At 35.2% G+C, this 16160-nt stretch overlaps 1 protein-coding gene across 2 annotated transcripts in view; it reads right to left on the minus strand.

The window, feature by feature from the left end:
- Window positions 1-16160, minus strand: part of KDM1A (lysine demethylase 1A) — a 71354-nt gene that overhangs the window by 42904 nt on the left and 12290 nt on the right. Inside the window, exon 3 of one of the 2 annotated variants that reach the window (XM_074305911.1) lies at window positions 3170-3229. The exons of the other annotated variant lie outside the window; for it this stretch is intronic. Within the exon in view, the coding sequence (XP_074162012.1) occupies window positions 3170-3229 (60 nt within the window). The remainder of the gene's footprint in view (window positions 1-3169; window positions 3230-16160) is intronic. 2 annotated transcript variants of the gene reach the window in all.

The raw sequence follows: 16160 nt of genomic DNA on the forward strand, positions 1-16160 counted from the left end.
ATTTCAGACAACCTAACTCATTTATGCTTTATTAAAGACTTCCTAGGCTGTATGTAAATCTTTAAGATGATGATAATCATAAACATAACTAGTGTTTAATAGCACCTTAAGATTTGAAGAGAGTCATATATGGTGTCTCATTTGATCCTCACGACAACCCTGTGAGGAAACTGAGGCTGAGAGAGGTAAATGACTTGTAGCTAAATGTCTGAGGCTGGACTTAACCTCAGGTCTTCCTAATCTTCATCTACTATGCCTCCTAGCCACCTATCAAATTATCCTTAGTAAAAAGAAGTGGGTTGGATTTGATGTCCCTTCCAGCTCTAGTATCTTATCACAAAGAAGCAATGGCAAAGATCTTCTTAAAGTGATATCACCTGGCTCTGAAACAGGCTTTTATACTTACACTGTAACAGAATCTGGCATTCTGGGAATTTAAAGCAAAAAGATGCCTAACAAAAACAGGAAGTCTAACAATTGCTCTATGCTCTTCCCAATCCCAGCTCTCTCGAGATTCAGCCCATGAAAATGAAGCCCCTTTAATTATCCAGTTCTTACCTACTCCAACTAGGAAAAGTAATTAAATACTGAGAGGAATAATTATGATTTTTGCAGGTAGCTGAATTAAAAAGGTGAGAATAAAGAAATGGATTCTGTTACTCCCTTAAATGCCTTCTAGATTCTGATAAGATGCAAGTAGCATCTTTAATAAATAGGCAGTAAGAAAAAACAAGCAATGTAGTCTTGTCTTTCTTGAGTGAAAACATAAAGAACTGATTTAGAGTATTTTAAATTCAGATTATCCATAAAAGACTGTAGGCAGATAAGCTCATCAGTGGCATTAAAAATTTGAATGTAACTTTTAACCATTCAAGAACTGAAGGACATTTACTTAAATATACCTAAAACCAGACCACACTAGCCCTCAGAATGGCCACCCCCCCAAAAAAAAACTCACACTATTTATATGTATTGCAATCTTTCCTATTTAGACTAAGCATGATTTCTACTTTTCATTAATCTACAAGAAGGTCTGCATTAGAAGACAGAAGACTTGGAACCCAGATAACATGATTATTAGTTGTGTGATCCTCTCTCTAAACCTCAGTTGCCTCAACTGTAAAATGAGGGTGTTACTAATTTGCCTAATAACAAGGGATTGTATCAAAAATCTTCAGTTCTCCTTGCCCTAAATCAGTGATTCTGTATATTATATCACTTGATGCTCATTTACAAGTGCCATTTTGAACAATATTCTAGGCCACTTAGTGAGCTCAACTGACTAAGATCAGGGTACTGATGAGATGGTCTGGGCTTCTGGGGTCCCCTCAAGAACTAGTTAGCTTCACATAGAAGACAACTCATGGCTACTGTCAGCAATGCCTTCCACAATGGGGAGCCACTGCACACAGGCATGCCTTTGAACACAAGGGAGACCAAAGAAGAAAAGTGGATGATTCAAAGCAACCACTTTCATTAAAGCAAAACCCTGAAAACTCACATTTTCATGCTAGTGGAACGGCAGCATCAAATTCCTTAGTTTTCCTAAGTTATGTTATGGTTTGCCTGACTTTATAAATTGTGTATATTCATGAATACATTCATGAATGGAGTAACATTAATTTTCTTTTCAAGATAGTAACTCAAAGGACAATTATTGATTCCCAACATCACAAAGAAGATTTCATTTAGAACCTTTTCAATTCTAACCATTCTGGTGGATCTACTTGCCATCAATCCAGACTTTATGAAAGGTATTTTAACTTCTACAAGATAAAATCAAGAAGTTGGATGACTATCAACCTTCAGAGCTTTGGGACATAGTCTATGAAGAAGTTGAAGGCCAAGTCAACATTCTAGAGCTGTCATGTGCTAATTCTCTTGCTATTCAGAGCCTTTTTTCTCTACTCTCCCTCCATCATAAAGTTCTCCTCTGATGCCTCATCATAGTATGGAGGTATCCTGTGGTTCTCAGAGCCTAAGGCAGCAGATAAGTTTTAGTAAGTCCTATTATCCTAGAAAAGCTGCGAGTATTGGCAGGATGACAGATGGTATGCTTGATGTCCAAGGACCAGCCCAACTAAGTTTGGAGAGGCGCATCACCAGGCTGGCTACAAGGTGATGAATTTTTCCAGTAAAGTTAATTCTTGAAGACCACCTATTGAGCTGTAGATAGCTGTCATCTGTGCCAGTGGAGGGAGTACCCACACCAACAAAATTATAGATCCCTCAAGTGTACTTATCTTCGATCCAAGAGAGCAAAACATGAACTCCCACAAATTATTTAAATGCAATAACATTTAATAAAAACCTGAAAGCAGAGTGAATAGCTAGCAAATGATGAGCTCTGAAATTTTAAATACCCTAAATTCTGCAGAAGTATCCATATGAACAGGATCTGGAATAAAATGCCTCAGGAAGGAAAGGACAAATTTTAGAGATGCTATCTTGAATAGATCAATGCAGCAAAGGTTAATTGTTCCAGGTTGTAGACTCATGGATCTGGCACCTTGGGAAAACATTTTAATTAAAGCCTCTACTTTCCCCTGGTAGTAGGGCTTTCATACTGCTTTGGTCTGAAAGGAAGAGGAGAATTACTGGTTGAGTTTTTTTGGAAGCCACTTTTGAGCAAGCGAAAAGCAAATGTTTAGATAATACAAGTAGTTGTCATGTGATACTTATTTAGTATGAGTACCTAATGCCATGAAATGAACATCCAATTTCAGAGGGATGTCATTAGTCTACACTTCATAGTCATACCTCCAACTAAAAACTGGACTACCTCTCTCCTAAATTAAGGATTTTCAAACCTGCAATTTTTCCTGCTTGTTGAGTTTTTGTTCTTATTGTTGTTTTTAAAGGTCCCAGGACTCCTAAAAATGCATTGCTTAGTACTACTGGAGAGATTCTAGGGAAGAAGGACCAACAATCTCCTCAAAACAATGAAGAATAGTGGAGGGTTGAGAGATCGGCCTGCAGATTTCTTCTGTCTTAGCTACTCTTTTTTCCTGTGATTCTATGTGACCCCCATCCTGCTCTGCAGGTCAATATATTTCTCTTGTACCTCTTGCTAAGATCTGAATACTCAAAGGCATACACACTTGCAAGCATCAATCCCTGACTTGGCGGCTCTTGCTACAAAGTGGCAAGCATCAAATGCCACCCTCACCTGATGCTTGGCCGTCTCCATACCCTCCAGAATTGTCGTCTTGAAGTCCTCCTGCTTGCCCTGTGGAAGGAAAGAGGAGAACTCAGGGACCTTACTCCATAAATTAAATTCATATCTGGACAAAAAGGCCTAGTAGCTGGTGATTCAGGAGTTCATCACCAACTAGTAAACCCATATTCAGCAAGTTCCTTCTTCTGGAATCATGGTCCAGGGCATCACATTGTAGTCTTCCAGATTCTGATCCATGTAATGGCAACTTTACACATTTGGTTCTTGTTGGAAAGGCAGGAGTACAAAAGTACACAGTATTTCTAATGCCAAATACTTGTAAATCAGTCTTACTTAACAGAGAGGGGATTTGGGGGCAGGAGAGGATGTTAATTGTTTTTAAAGACCCCAGTAAAAGATTAAAAGAATGGGTATTATCTGAGCTCTAGGGACCTACGTTGCAAACAAAGCAATCAACTCAAGAATCCATGAAACTAGCTAAAAAGAATCAGTACAAAATAGTCTGCAAAAGACTGAAAGATTCTCCCCTTCTCTTCAAAATGACTCAAAGCAGAGGCCATGGGGCATAAGACATTCAGATCAAAAAACCTGATGCTACAAGTGTGTCAGTATTACTTGCCATGCTTTAGAATATACCCAGCAGAATTATGTGCCAGAAAATTGTAGCTAGAAGTTTAATCTCATTCAGTATGGGGATAAGTGCTAGAATCCTGTAGAAACATGCACCAGTTTATGAAAACAAGTCTTGATAAGAGTTTGGCCTGATGACTAAGCAGAACAAGTAACTTCAAGAGATGTGTCAAGCATACCAAAAGGATCAATTGAAAATTTAGGGAAGATTATTTAATTAATACCAGAATTTATTACCCCCCCAAAAAAAGAGATGTTTTAAAGCTTTTATCTTAAACTTCTGTCCCTCTGGATAACACTGAAAGAATCAAGTTTAATGTTTGAAAAACATTGAAGTGCCACTCAAGTGCTCCAAATTTTGGTTTATTTGATATATGTTATTGGAAAAGAAATGTTCCAAGTTGGAAATAGAATTGATTATTCAATATTAAACAGAACCTCCTTCACATCAAGTAGATTTCAGAATCTTCATCCTTAGGTAAAAGAAAGGACTTATAGAGAGGATGATGACTAGCTGTTATCCCTTCAGTGATGATAAAATAAAAAGTAATGGGCTTAAGTTGCAATAATAAAGACCTTAAATTAGATATAAGAATTTTATGACAGTGACATTAGAACAGGATGAGAGGGAAAAAACAGTATAAGTCTCTAAAAATGAGAGATTTTATTTATTAAATTATTTGTGCACATTCTTGCCCTAAAGACTTCCAAGTTCTTTGACTGTATAATTCCCAAGTAAATACAACTTTGCCCACGGCAATGAAATGCATCAGAAATCTATCTTACAGTCATTGTGGCACTTGAAAAGAGCATGAAGTTATTTAGTAACTGAAAACACCTCACGCAAATAAAGCTATAAGTTCATCTTTAAAATATATAGTGCCTATATAACACATCTGATTTAAATATTAAGTAAAATTAACTCACAGGAAACTTATTCTTAGAGATTTATTTCTGCTGAGTTAGTTCTCTTTAGTCCCTGTTAGAGACCAATTAAAACAAATAAACAAACAAACAAAAAAATAAGATTTGATATACTTTTGTATGGACATTCCACATATAGTTCCCAAGCTTTTAAAATGAGGCAACATTTGTGTCTCAGAAAACCAAGGCTGGGCAGCTCCTACAGGTCCAAAAATTTTTGGATAATTTCCCAAATTTCCCAAGATCTTTCTTAGACTATCCAGCAGATGAGTTTTTCCCTATCTTTTTGCCTTTTCTTTCCCTATATCTCTATGCTTTCCCCTTCCTCTTTTCTTTAACTAATTAAAGGGAAAATTAAGTCTATTTTCTGGCATCAGCCATAATATTTTAAAGTTTTATAATCCCTGTTAACTTAAAAAGTAGATGAGTGAAATTTTATATCATTTTTCTAAGTACCTATCCCAAATGTATTGAAGCTTCCTTTTAGTTTGCTGGGTCTGTGATATGTCCTTTCCTAATTATTTTTTCCTCCGTGGGTCAGTGGTACTTAAGAGTAATAGGAATATTTTACTCTTGATTTAGTTGTTATGAATAGAAAATCAACAACTAAAAATTTGAAGGAAAAGGAAAAAAGGAAAGATGCTTCAATTCTGGTTCTGAAGAATAACAAAACCATAAATTTAAAAGGCAGTAAGGAATCCTGTCTTCTGATTAAAGAATAGTAGTAATGCCATGATCATTAAAACAACATTCAAGTCTTCTGAAAAGATAAAAAGTAAGTAGATTGGAACACAACTTTCTTTAAATAAAGAGAAGAAATAAAAGAGAATATATAACATGAGAATTGTGAAAAATAAAATGAGAGAACATAAGCAGATTTATCTTTGTTTTTCCATTTTATAAATTTAAGGTTTCCATCCAATTTAATTCAACAGGGAATTTTTATCAATACTATGTGTAAGGCATTGTGCTAGGCTCGAGGAATAGAAAGACAAAAAATTAGAAGAATCAAAGTACACATGTTAGTAGTAAATACAAAGTAATTTCAGTAGAAAGTACAAATAACTGGACATCGGCAAAGAATGAGCTATATTTTTAAAGATGCTAGGGATTCTATTAGAAATGAGGAAGCAGCCCAGTCCAGACAGGAAGGAATTACTTATACGAGGGAAAAGAAGAAGATGCAGGGTTATGTATGATAAACAGCTAGTGGGTCAATTTAACTAGAATACAAAGTACATGAAGGAGAGGAATATAAAAATAAGACAGAAAAATCAAGCTAAAGCCAGACTGTGATGGATTTTTAAATGTCGTGCTAAGGGTTTTGTATTCTGTCCTGGAAGGAAAAGAAAACCACTGAAGATTTTTAAGGCCTATGACCGATTAGATTTGTATTTTAGGAATATCAATTTAATAGCCGTCTACCTCAATTCATTGTTTTATCTTGTTGTTTTTGTTGAATATATAGTGCTTTAAAAACATATAAATATTTCCATTCACTTGTTAGTTATGCTAAGAATATAGATTATGACACATCTATCTGACTAGCCAACTAGCTTAGTATTTTCTAATAAAGACATGAAACAATGTATTGTAGGCATGAATGGTTGTCCATCCATGAAGCCAAACAGCAAAGCTCAAGGGGGGGTGCCATTGAAATTTCTAGCTTTCCTTTAGTAACCTATTAGAGTCATCATTCATGAATGTGAGTAAATACATTTGGAATCTATTTACATGTTCACTCTGATATCGCTTTGAAGTAAAATTTTCAAACATTATGTGCTGTGCCCTTTTGTCATAAAATCCTCTTGAGCTTCAAGTGAGTTACCCAATTCTATTAAATTACAATTGTAAATTGTGTTCACCCAAATATACCCACATCATTAGGGATTTCAATCATGTCCCTTCTGTTTTCCTTGGTCCAGAAAGAAGTCTTTTTAGTCTGTTCTTCGGTCTTTGTGATCATTTTAGGTGTTCTGTTATAGATTTATAGATCTAGTATTTCAAAACAATGCTTCCACCAGAAAGAGGAACTAAGGAGTTGCAACAGTAGGATTTTACATAAGGATGATATTACTTGCTTTTTGCTCCCATTGTTTTCCCTGAGAAGGAACATCATCTTGGATATCTTCCTTTAGGAGCATCAATGGATCAATATCTCTCAGAGCTATGGATTTCTTAGATTCACTTCAACTTAGCAAGTAAGAAAGAACTAGAAGGTACAGAGGAATGCTTTATGTTTATAGAGGGAGTATTCATATCAAATCAATTAATCAATCAGCCTTCATTAAGTGCTTGTTTGCCAAGCACTGTTCTAAGTGCTACAGACACAGAGCCATAACAGTCTCTGACCTCAAAGGGCTTACAGTCTTTGAAGAAATCATGAAAATATTACATTAGGCATGAAATTAGGACTTACTGGTTTGTAGCTCCCTGTGTTAAATTTGGAACCTTAATCACACTGGAAATTTGCTTATTGCTCATTTTAAAAATTAAAAAATTTTGACCAATTCAAACCACCAAGTTTCTTCAAAATTCTTGGTTCTATAAAGGGTATTTTCAGTAATGTACATAAAATACATAGAGGACACTTAGAGATTAGAGGTCAAATCCTCTAAAGGAAGATGGGTAATGTCAAGTATATCTGTAGACTTACCATTTTAGCATTTAGATAGAAATGCTGGATTGTTTCTCAAAACCTTAACAAAGATTTTCAAGACTTTTGAAAAATATCTTACAAAGGCTGCATGCATACTTATTAGAGAGTTGGCCTTGGAACTAGGAAGAACTGGTTTCAGGCCCTATCTCTGACACAATACTGGCTATGTGAATCTGGTCAAGTTATTTACCATGAGGTGCTTTAGACTTAAGGAATAAGCAAACTAGAGGCTGTGGATCAAATCCCGCCTGACATCTGTTTCGTGCTTGACCAAACTTAGAACAATTTTTACATTTTAAAATGAAGTTTTTATTATACTTTAAAATGCAAAAACTATCCTGAGCTCATATGGTGGGGGAAAAAACCAAAAACCAAAACAAAACAGTCAGCCAGTTTGTCAACCACTGCTCTAAACAATTCTGAAAGACTTAAGTTTCTGAGAAGGTGAGGATCTGTATTAGGAGAGGAAATTTTCCTTTTCTAGGAAATTCTATATATCAATGAAATCATAGGTCCAATCCCTATCAGAACCCTTTTAAGATTTCAATACAGCAAAATTTTCCTTTGCACAAAATGAAAAACAAACATGTCCCCATATTTTCAAATCTGATTGATGGATTGGCAGAGGTTGAAATTTTAAATATAATGCTAACAATTCTAACAGCTAAAAAAAAAACCTGCTTCTAGCAGGCATTTAGAATAGGTGCTCAAGACAAATTTAATGAATTACAATTTACATTTGTACTCTGTACAGGGTAAATGAAAATAAATGAAGTAATGCTAGAGGACCTAGTTCAAATAATGGTTTTGCCACTATCTATGGGACCCTAAATAAATGCCCTCAAGCTTCTTCATCTGTAAAATGAGAAGACTGCATTAGATAATCCCATGAGTTTCTTTCAGTTCTAAATCCACAAATCCTAAAAGTAGTACTTAAAAAAAGATGAAATGACTATACTCTGCAGAGAATAGACTTTATAGTAGATAGGAATCATGAGTTTGGGGTTCAAATCTCACCTCTCAGTCTGTGTAACAAAGAGCAAGTTATTTTACTTCTTTAAATCTCAGTTTCTTCCTCTTCAAAATGGTGACCATATCATCTGTACTGCCTACTTCTCAGAGCTGCAATGGGGAAATCAAATGAATGTAAAATGTAAATGTTGAAGCACTACATGGTTATCACCTTTTACTTTAGGAGGAAAGAAAGACTAGAAGAAGGTGAGTATTCAAAAGCCACTGGAATAATCTAGACTCACAGTATGAGAGCCTAGGATAAAATGGTAACAATGGAAATGGAGCTGGTAGTACTCAGCAAAGTGAAAACAAAGAATGAACAAGAAGCCTTGGTGCCAGAATGAATCTAGATGATGAAAGGAAAAGAGGGGGAAAAAAAAAAATGGGAAAAAGGACTTACAAATAAGCAGAGACTTTGGGGGATGAGGGATAAGATGATAATAAATTCAGTTTTATATATGCTGAGTTTGAGAAGACTATCAGTAAATTCAATTAAAAGAGAGTCTTGCAGGCAGCCAGAAATACCATATGAGAATTACCATAAAAGGAAAAGGGTGTTGTTATAGATTTTAGAGTTATTAGCTCTGAGGAGGTAGCTGAATGTGAGAGAATTCCCAAAGAAAAAAGCTCTTTAAATATGCCCAAGTTTCCAATAGAGTCTACTATTCTCGGCATCACCAAGAACCATGGCATGGCAGGACTATAAGCTTGCAAAGTTCCAAATATAAACTGGCCATCCTAAGTGCAGAGAGACCTGAGACCACACTACTCCCCAACAACCAATCTTTGGGGGCTTTGATTGCCTCTAGTATAAACTCCTCAATTACTGAAAGTTTCTAAGCCAACTTAGACTCATTTCTCATATTCTACATTTCAGCCAAATTGGTCTCTAAATTAATTCTATCCCTCATCTTCTTGCCTTCATGCATTACCATGAACCTGAAATGCTCTCCTTCCACACCAAGCTTTCTTAGAATCCCTGGCTCTGTTTGATCCCCTGATCTTCTTCTATTTGCGAGTAATCCTCTCAAAACCTCATATTTACACCATGAGCAAGCAAACCATCATAATCACTGTTCCTCAAAGTACTCAGATGTAGGAGAAATTGACATTCAAAAGGGGTCAGAACGCCAAAACAAAAAAAAAAAAAAAACAAGAACAGAACAATATAAGTATCAAGCATGAACTACTAATCAGGAGAAACTCTGATCACAGGACCTAAGAGTTGGAGCTAGAAGGAATCTCACTTACGAGTTCACTTATTCTAACCCTTATTCTAGAGTGAGGGAAACTAAGGCCCAGAGAGGGGAAGTGATTTTTGCCCACAGACTCACAGGCAATGGCAGAGGAGATATCTGAATATTAGCCTTCTCACTCCAAACCCAGAACACTCCCTCTCTCCCTCCTTTTCTTTCTACTCTCATTCCCTCTCTCTGCCTGCCCCCTAAACTGTACCATGTTTCATAAAGAAGATAGTATTGAGTTGGGATAATGGGATAAACAGGATTTCAACAGAGGAGATAAGAAGGGAAAGTAGTAGTGAAGAATATACTCCAGACACAAGAGATGGCATGAACAAAAAAACAAAAACAAACAAACAAAACACTTCAGGACTGACTTTTTGTATAAAATTCCTGTTTTACTTTATTCTTGCCTTTTATCTGTGGCAGGGTTTTTGTTTTTTGTTTTAAATTAATAACCACTTTGTTTTGGTCAGTTTCATCTTTTCGAAGTATTTTCACATGTTCACAATTATTTCACTTGTTCCTCACAATTCTGTGAAGTAGAGATGAGTAGTCTCATTTTAAAGATGAAAAAACAAAGAGATCCATCTCATAGGTAGTTTATAATAAGGCAAGTCCCCAAACTTGCCTTTCTCATTTCTCTTAAATCCAATGTTCCTTCCACTGCAGCATGAAAAAAAAAAGAACACTGAAATCCCAGGATACTATATTTACTAAAAATATTAGCTCATTTTTAAATCTTATATTTTGATTTAAAAAATGAAATAGCTAAAAAAAAAAATGAAATCGCTAAATTAAATCAAATCAAGTAAACCAACTTCACTAAGCTAAATAGCATTCTCTCCCAAAAAACAAAGATAAGGCTTTAGCACATAAAGCATACATTTATTAAGTATTCATACTGATTTCACCTTTAATAAAAGTTTTCAGAATTTCATGGAAATCAAGGTGATATATACAAAAGATATCATTAAAAGTAATTTATTTGCAAACTATATACAAAAAGGGCTTCAGTGAATTCAGATAAATTCTCTTTTGAACTCACTGGTGCATGCCTCTATATACCAGCTTTATACTTATACCAGCTAGCTACACTAGCAACATAGACAAAATCTAATACTTCAGATTAGTTGTTTACTGTATATGGGATGTTTTATTATAATCCCCCCTGTGAGGAAAGAGTGAGCAAGTTTCTCTTCAAATATATTCTAATTGCTTTTCCTTTACTGCGCAGACAACCATAATTTACAATAAAGAAAAGAGTTCAGCAAAACCAGTGAACATATTTTTTAAAAAAAGTGAGAATCGACATTTTAAAAGGTTCTATAAGGTTCTACTGCCATGGAGTTCCCTCCCAATTTCTACAGAGGAATAGTAGAAAGGGCCTTCTCATTTCTTTGGGTTCGAAGTAACTCATTATAATTTTGCATCATTCAAGTTTCATTGTTTTGTTGTTCTATTTATATTATAGTCATTGTACATACTTTTCCTTGGTTTTATTTTCCTTGGTTTATTTTTTCAAATAAGTCTTACCATACTTCTCTATATTTAATTCGTTTGTTTCTTACCATATAGCAATATTGTTACATTAATGTAACAAAATTTGTTTAATAATTTCCCAGTCAATGCACATTTGCTTGTTTTCAGTTCTTTGCGATCACAAGAGGTGCACAGTCAATATCTTTTTTTCCCCTTTTTTGCTAAGGCAATTGGGGTTAAGTGACTTGCCCAGGGTCACACAACAGGAGATGTTAAGTGTCTGAGGTCACATTTGAACTCAGATCCTCCTGATTTCAGGGCTGGTGCTCTATCCACTGCACCATCTAGCTGCCCCTCAGTCAATATCTTGATGCCTATGCTCATTTTTAGTTCCTAACAAGAGATTCTCTTGTCAAAAGTCAAATATATGATCATAAATTACCTTTGTTTTTAGTCTCAGGACTAGAGGACAAGAGAAGATGGGGAAAGAAGGTTCTGCAGAGGAACACTAGAGTATAAGGCAAAAGCCAAACCAAACCAAACCAAACCAAACCAAACCAAACAAAGAAGAAGCACAGTAAGGTTCCAAAACTAATATTCATGTGAAGTATTAAGTAATTAATTCCATTATGAGAACAAATCTGCACCAGCAGGATGATTTAAGCCCTTCTGATTTTAATAGTGTCAGGCAAGAGAAATAAATTAGGGTATTTGTCATTTGCAATTCTCTCCCTGAAGAAATAGATGTTAAAAATTATCTGAGGCTTTGGCATAGGGGTGGCTGACTTGCACAGGAAAAAAAAAAAGAGCAGCATTCTTTAAACCTGAATACTTCTTTGCCTTCTAAACTATAGAAATACTTTCAAGTTGTTTTTGTGTATGTGTGTGTGTTTTAAAATATACTTGAACCTAAAAAACTGTGGGATTAGAGACATTATTGAACAAAAATCTCTTTGTACTTAAAATTCAATTCAATAAATATTGTCTCCAATGTTGTTTTTATTGTTGTTCAATTGTTTCTACTATTTGATTCTTCTTTAAGACTCCTTTGGGGGTGTTTCTTGGCAAAGATACTGAAGAGGTTGGATAATTCCTCTTCCATCTCATTTTACAGATGAGGAAACTGAGGCAAGGTGGGTAATGTGACTTGCCCAGGGTCACAAAGCTAGTACATGCCTGAGGCCAGATTTAAACTAAGATAAGTTTTTCTTGACTTCAGGCTCAAGGTTCTATCCACTGCAACATTTAATTACCCAGTCTCTTATATGCCAGGCACTATATTAGGTGTTTGGCATATAAAGACAAAAATAAAACAAAATCTCCGTTAAAGGAATTTAAATTTCATAAGGAGAAAACATAAGACAGAAAATTAAATAAAAGCTCTACAGTCATTTCTAGGGAGAAGGCACTAGTCACTGGGGGAAGAGTCAGAACTGGCCTCCCATAAGGGGCACTAGAATAGAGCCCAAAGGTAGCAAGGAACTCTAGCAGACAGGTGTAGGAGTAAGGGGAATGAAGTACATTCCAATCCATACTAGAATGTCTGGGCCAGGGTAAGGGAATGGGAATTGGGTCACATACAAGGTACAGCAGGCAGACCAGTTTGGCTAGGGATGGGGATGAAATCCTGCGTCAGGCACTTCCTAGATATGTGACCTATGCAAAATCTTTTGGTAGTTTCCTGATCAGTAAAATGATTAGACTCTATGGCCTACAAGATCACTTCCAGATTGAATCTATAATCCTATAAATCTGCCTTTCATCCCAGAAGAAAGAAGCCTTTGGAGTTTCTTGAGTAGGGGTCAGACCTACACTTTAGAAAACCAATCTGGCAGCTGCAAGGAAGATAAATTGAGGATGAGAGAGTAGGAGGGAACCAAAACAGGAAGCTACTGTAGCAGTCCAGGTAAGAGAGGGTAAAGTCTCTTTGGGGGGGATACAGGGACACAGTTGGATAATTCCTCTTCCAGCTCATTTTGTGGAATATTGTGGAAGCAGAACTTCAGTCTGATCAATTGTAGGTAGCCAAATAGCAGCAAATGGCAAGTTGAGATTGAAATTCAAGAGAAACAGGAGCTTAATATGTAGATTCAAGTCATGAAGCATAAAGCCAATAATTGAACTCTTGGGAACTGATGAGATCAAGACAAAGCATAGAAAAGAGGATTCAGGACTAAAATTCTTTGGTTTATTTCATAAATAAGGATGGGATAAGGAGGATGAAAAATGATAAGAGGAGTAACAGAATTGAATAATCTCTCTTCCTGTCCTTCCCCCCCCCCCAAAAAAAAACAAAAAACAAAAAACAAAAAACAAAAAAAAAAAAACCTCACAACACAGAGAGTTGCCTAGAAAGAAGAGGTAGTTAATAGTTAATAGTGTCAAATGATACAAAGAAGTCAGAAAGAAGGACTGAAAAAAGGCTTTTGGATTTTTTTTCTTAAATCCTATTTTATTTTCAGTCCCCAATTCTCTTCTTCCCCCACCCCTTGAGAAGACAAGAAATATAAAATACATGAAAAATATGAAGTCATGCAAAACATACATCTCCATTAGACATTTCCTCTCTCTCCTCCTACCCCCAAGCAAGATAAAGAAAGAAGGAGAAAAAAATATTATGATTCTTTCAGCACTGAGTCCATCCATCTTTCTCTTTCTCTCTCTGGAGGTAGATAGCAAATTTTGTCTTGAGTCCTCTCTATGGTGGGTCAGTTAGTTGTTAAATCTTTCATACTATAATAGCTTTTGAAACATAGTTCCAAATTGGTCTCCAGAATAGCTGGACTAGTTCACAGTTCTACCAACAATGCATTAGTGTACCCACTTTCTCACAAACTCACCAGAATTTGTCATTTTCCTCTTCTATAATCTTGGCTAATCTGATAGGTGAGGTGGTATCTCTGATGCTGTTTTTATTTTTCTAATTATTAATTTTAGAGAATTTTTAAAAATGTGATTACATTTTAATAGCAAAAGGCCATTTGATTTCGCAATTAAGAGACTACTTGTAACCTTAGCAAGAACATTTTCAGTTGGATAAAGAGCTAAGAAGCTGTAATGCAAGGGAAAGTGTGAGATAAAAATCAATTCCAATAGAGCAGTAATGAACTGAACTAGCTACACCCAGCGAAAGAACTCTAGGAGATAACTATGAACAACTACATAGAATTTCTAATCCCTCTAATTTTGTCTGCCTGCATTTTGGATTTCCCTCACAGGCTAATTGCACACTATTTCAAAGTCTGATTCTTTTTGTGCAGCAAAACAATTGTTTGGACATGTATACATATATTGTATTTAATTTATACTTTAACATATTTAATATGTATTGGTCAACCTGCCATGGGGGGGGGGGGAGGAAGGAGGGGAAAAATTAGAACAAAAGGTTTGGCAATTGTCAATGTTATAAAATTACCCATGCATATATCTGGTAAATAAAAACTATTAAAACAGTAAAAGAAAAAAAAAGTGTGAGGTAAGAAAATAAGCCACAACAATTAGACATGTTCCCCACCTCCTGAATTTAGTTATGAAAGAAATAAGACATAGGATAGTAGCTTAAGGATATGATATGATCAAGTGAAGATTTATTTTAAGGATGGAAGCGAACTGGATATGCTTTTAAGTAGAAAAAGGAATATAGAAAAGACTGAAGAAATTCAAGGAAAAGTTATAATTAATCAATAAACATTTATTAACAGTTAAAGGAAAAGGGGGAGGGAATAAGCATTTATATAGATCCCACTTGGTATCAGGCACTGTGCTAAGCATTTTACAATATCTCATGTAAAATGCTTAGCAGATTTTACAATATTATCTCATTCAATTCTCAGAACAATCCTTCAAAGTGGATGTTGTTATATTAACCTCATTTTGCAGTTGAGGAAATTGAGGCAGACAACAATTAAATGTCTGAAGTCTTATTTGCTCTATTCTCTGCACCACATAAAGGCCTTTTGTACTGAATGTTCTCCTGTTTCAAGAGGAGATGGGATCTAGGGCAGAAATAGGGGCTATTGCAAGACAGTCACTTCCTTACTCTAACACTGATACAAACAAGGAGCTCAAGGGATGATATTGAATGATTGAGAAGAGTTAAGTTAGTGAAGAATGGGAAAAAAAAAAAATGAATCAAAAGATTTCCAATCCTTGGTGGTGATTTCCAAACGTTAAGAGGCTACCTAAATTTTTAAACCTTTCATCATCTTTGTTATGGAGAATCTTGAATGTAGAAAGTACTCAAATACTGGTTGAATAAATACAAATATTTTAATAAGGATAGTTATTGCGATGAAATTTAGCCATATTTCAAGATTTATATCAACAAATGATTGAAAAAAAGTCTACCCATTTTAAAAACAAGCTCAGTTTAAAAACAGTTCAGTATTTTTCTAATTCATACTGGACTTATCCCTAAAAATAAATCCAGGTTACTGATATTTTTATTTATAAATAGTACTAGTCTATTACATGGGGAAGTAATAAAGAAAATAGATTATATAGGATGTTTCTGAAAATTTGAAATAACCAGATCAGTATAATCCATCCACGAAATAACATTGTGAGAAGCAGATTCACTCAACAAAAATACTAAGTGACTACTATGTACAAATAACAAACAGTGCTAGATTCCAAAACTGAGATTTTAAAAAATGACAAATAGATGAAAGAGTTGAAAAGGGATCTTCAAAAGCTAAACCTCCCATTTTGCAGATGAGGGAACTGAGATGCAGAAAGGTGAAATCACTATAAATGTCTGAATGAAGCCAATGGTGTTTTTTTGGGTTTTTTTTTTTTTTTAAATGCTGAATTATCTGTGAATTTATTGTCTCTAGCTGACCTGAGATGGAGATGGTAATTCCTGTCTCATCTGGTGTAAATGCAAAGAGATCTCTGGCTTTTTAAGATTCCCTAATATAATTTTCCTAACCATTAGTTAAACCATATTCTCTCACTTCTATTTTATGCATAGTAATTTGCTAATCATTGAGAGGCATTAGCTTGTGAATTACATAGGCACTGTGAAGACCAT

This window comes from Sminthopsis crassicaudata, chromosome 3, assembly GCF_048593235.1.
Source record: "Sminthopsis crassicaudata isolate SCR6 chromosome 3, ASM4859323v1, whole genome shotgun sequence".
NCBI lineage: Eukaryota > Metazoa > Chordata > Mammalia > Dasyuromorphia > Dasyuridae > Sminthopsis > Sminthopsis crassicaudata.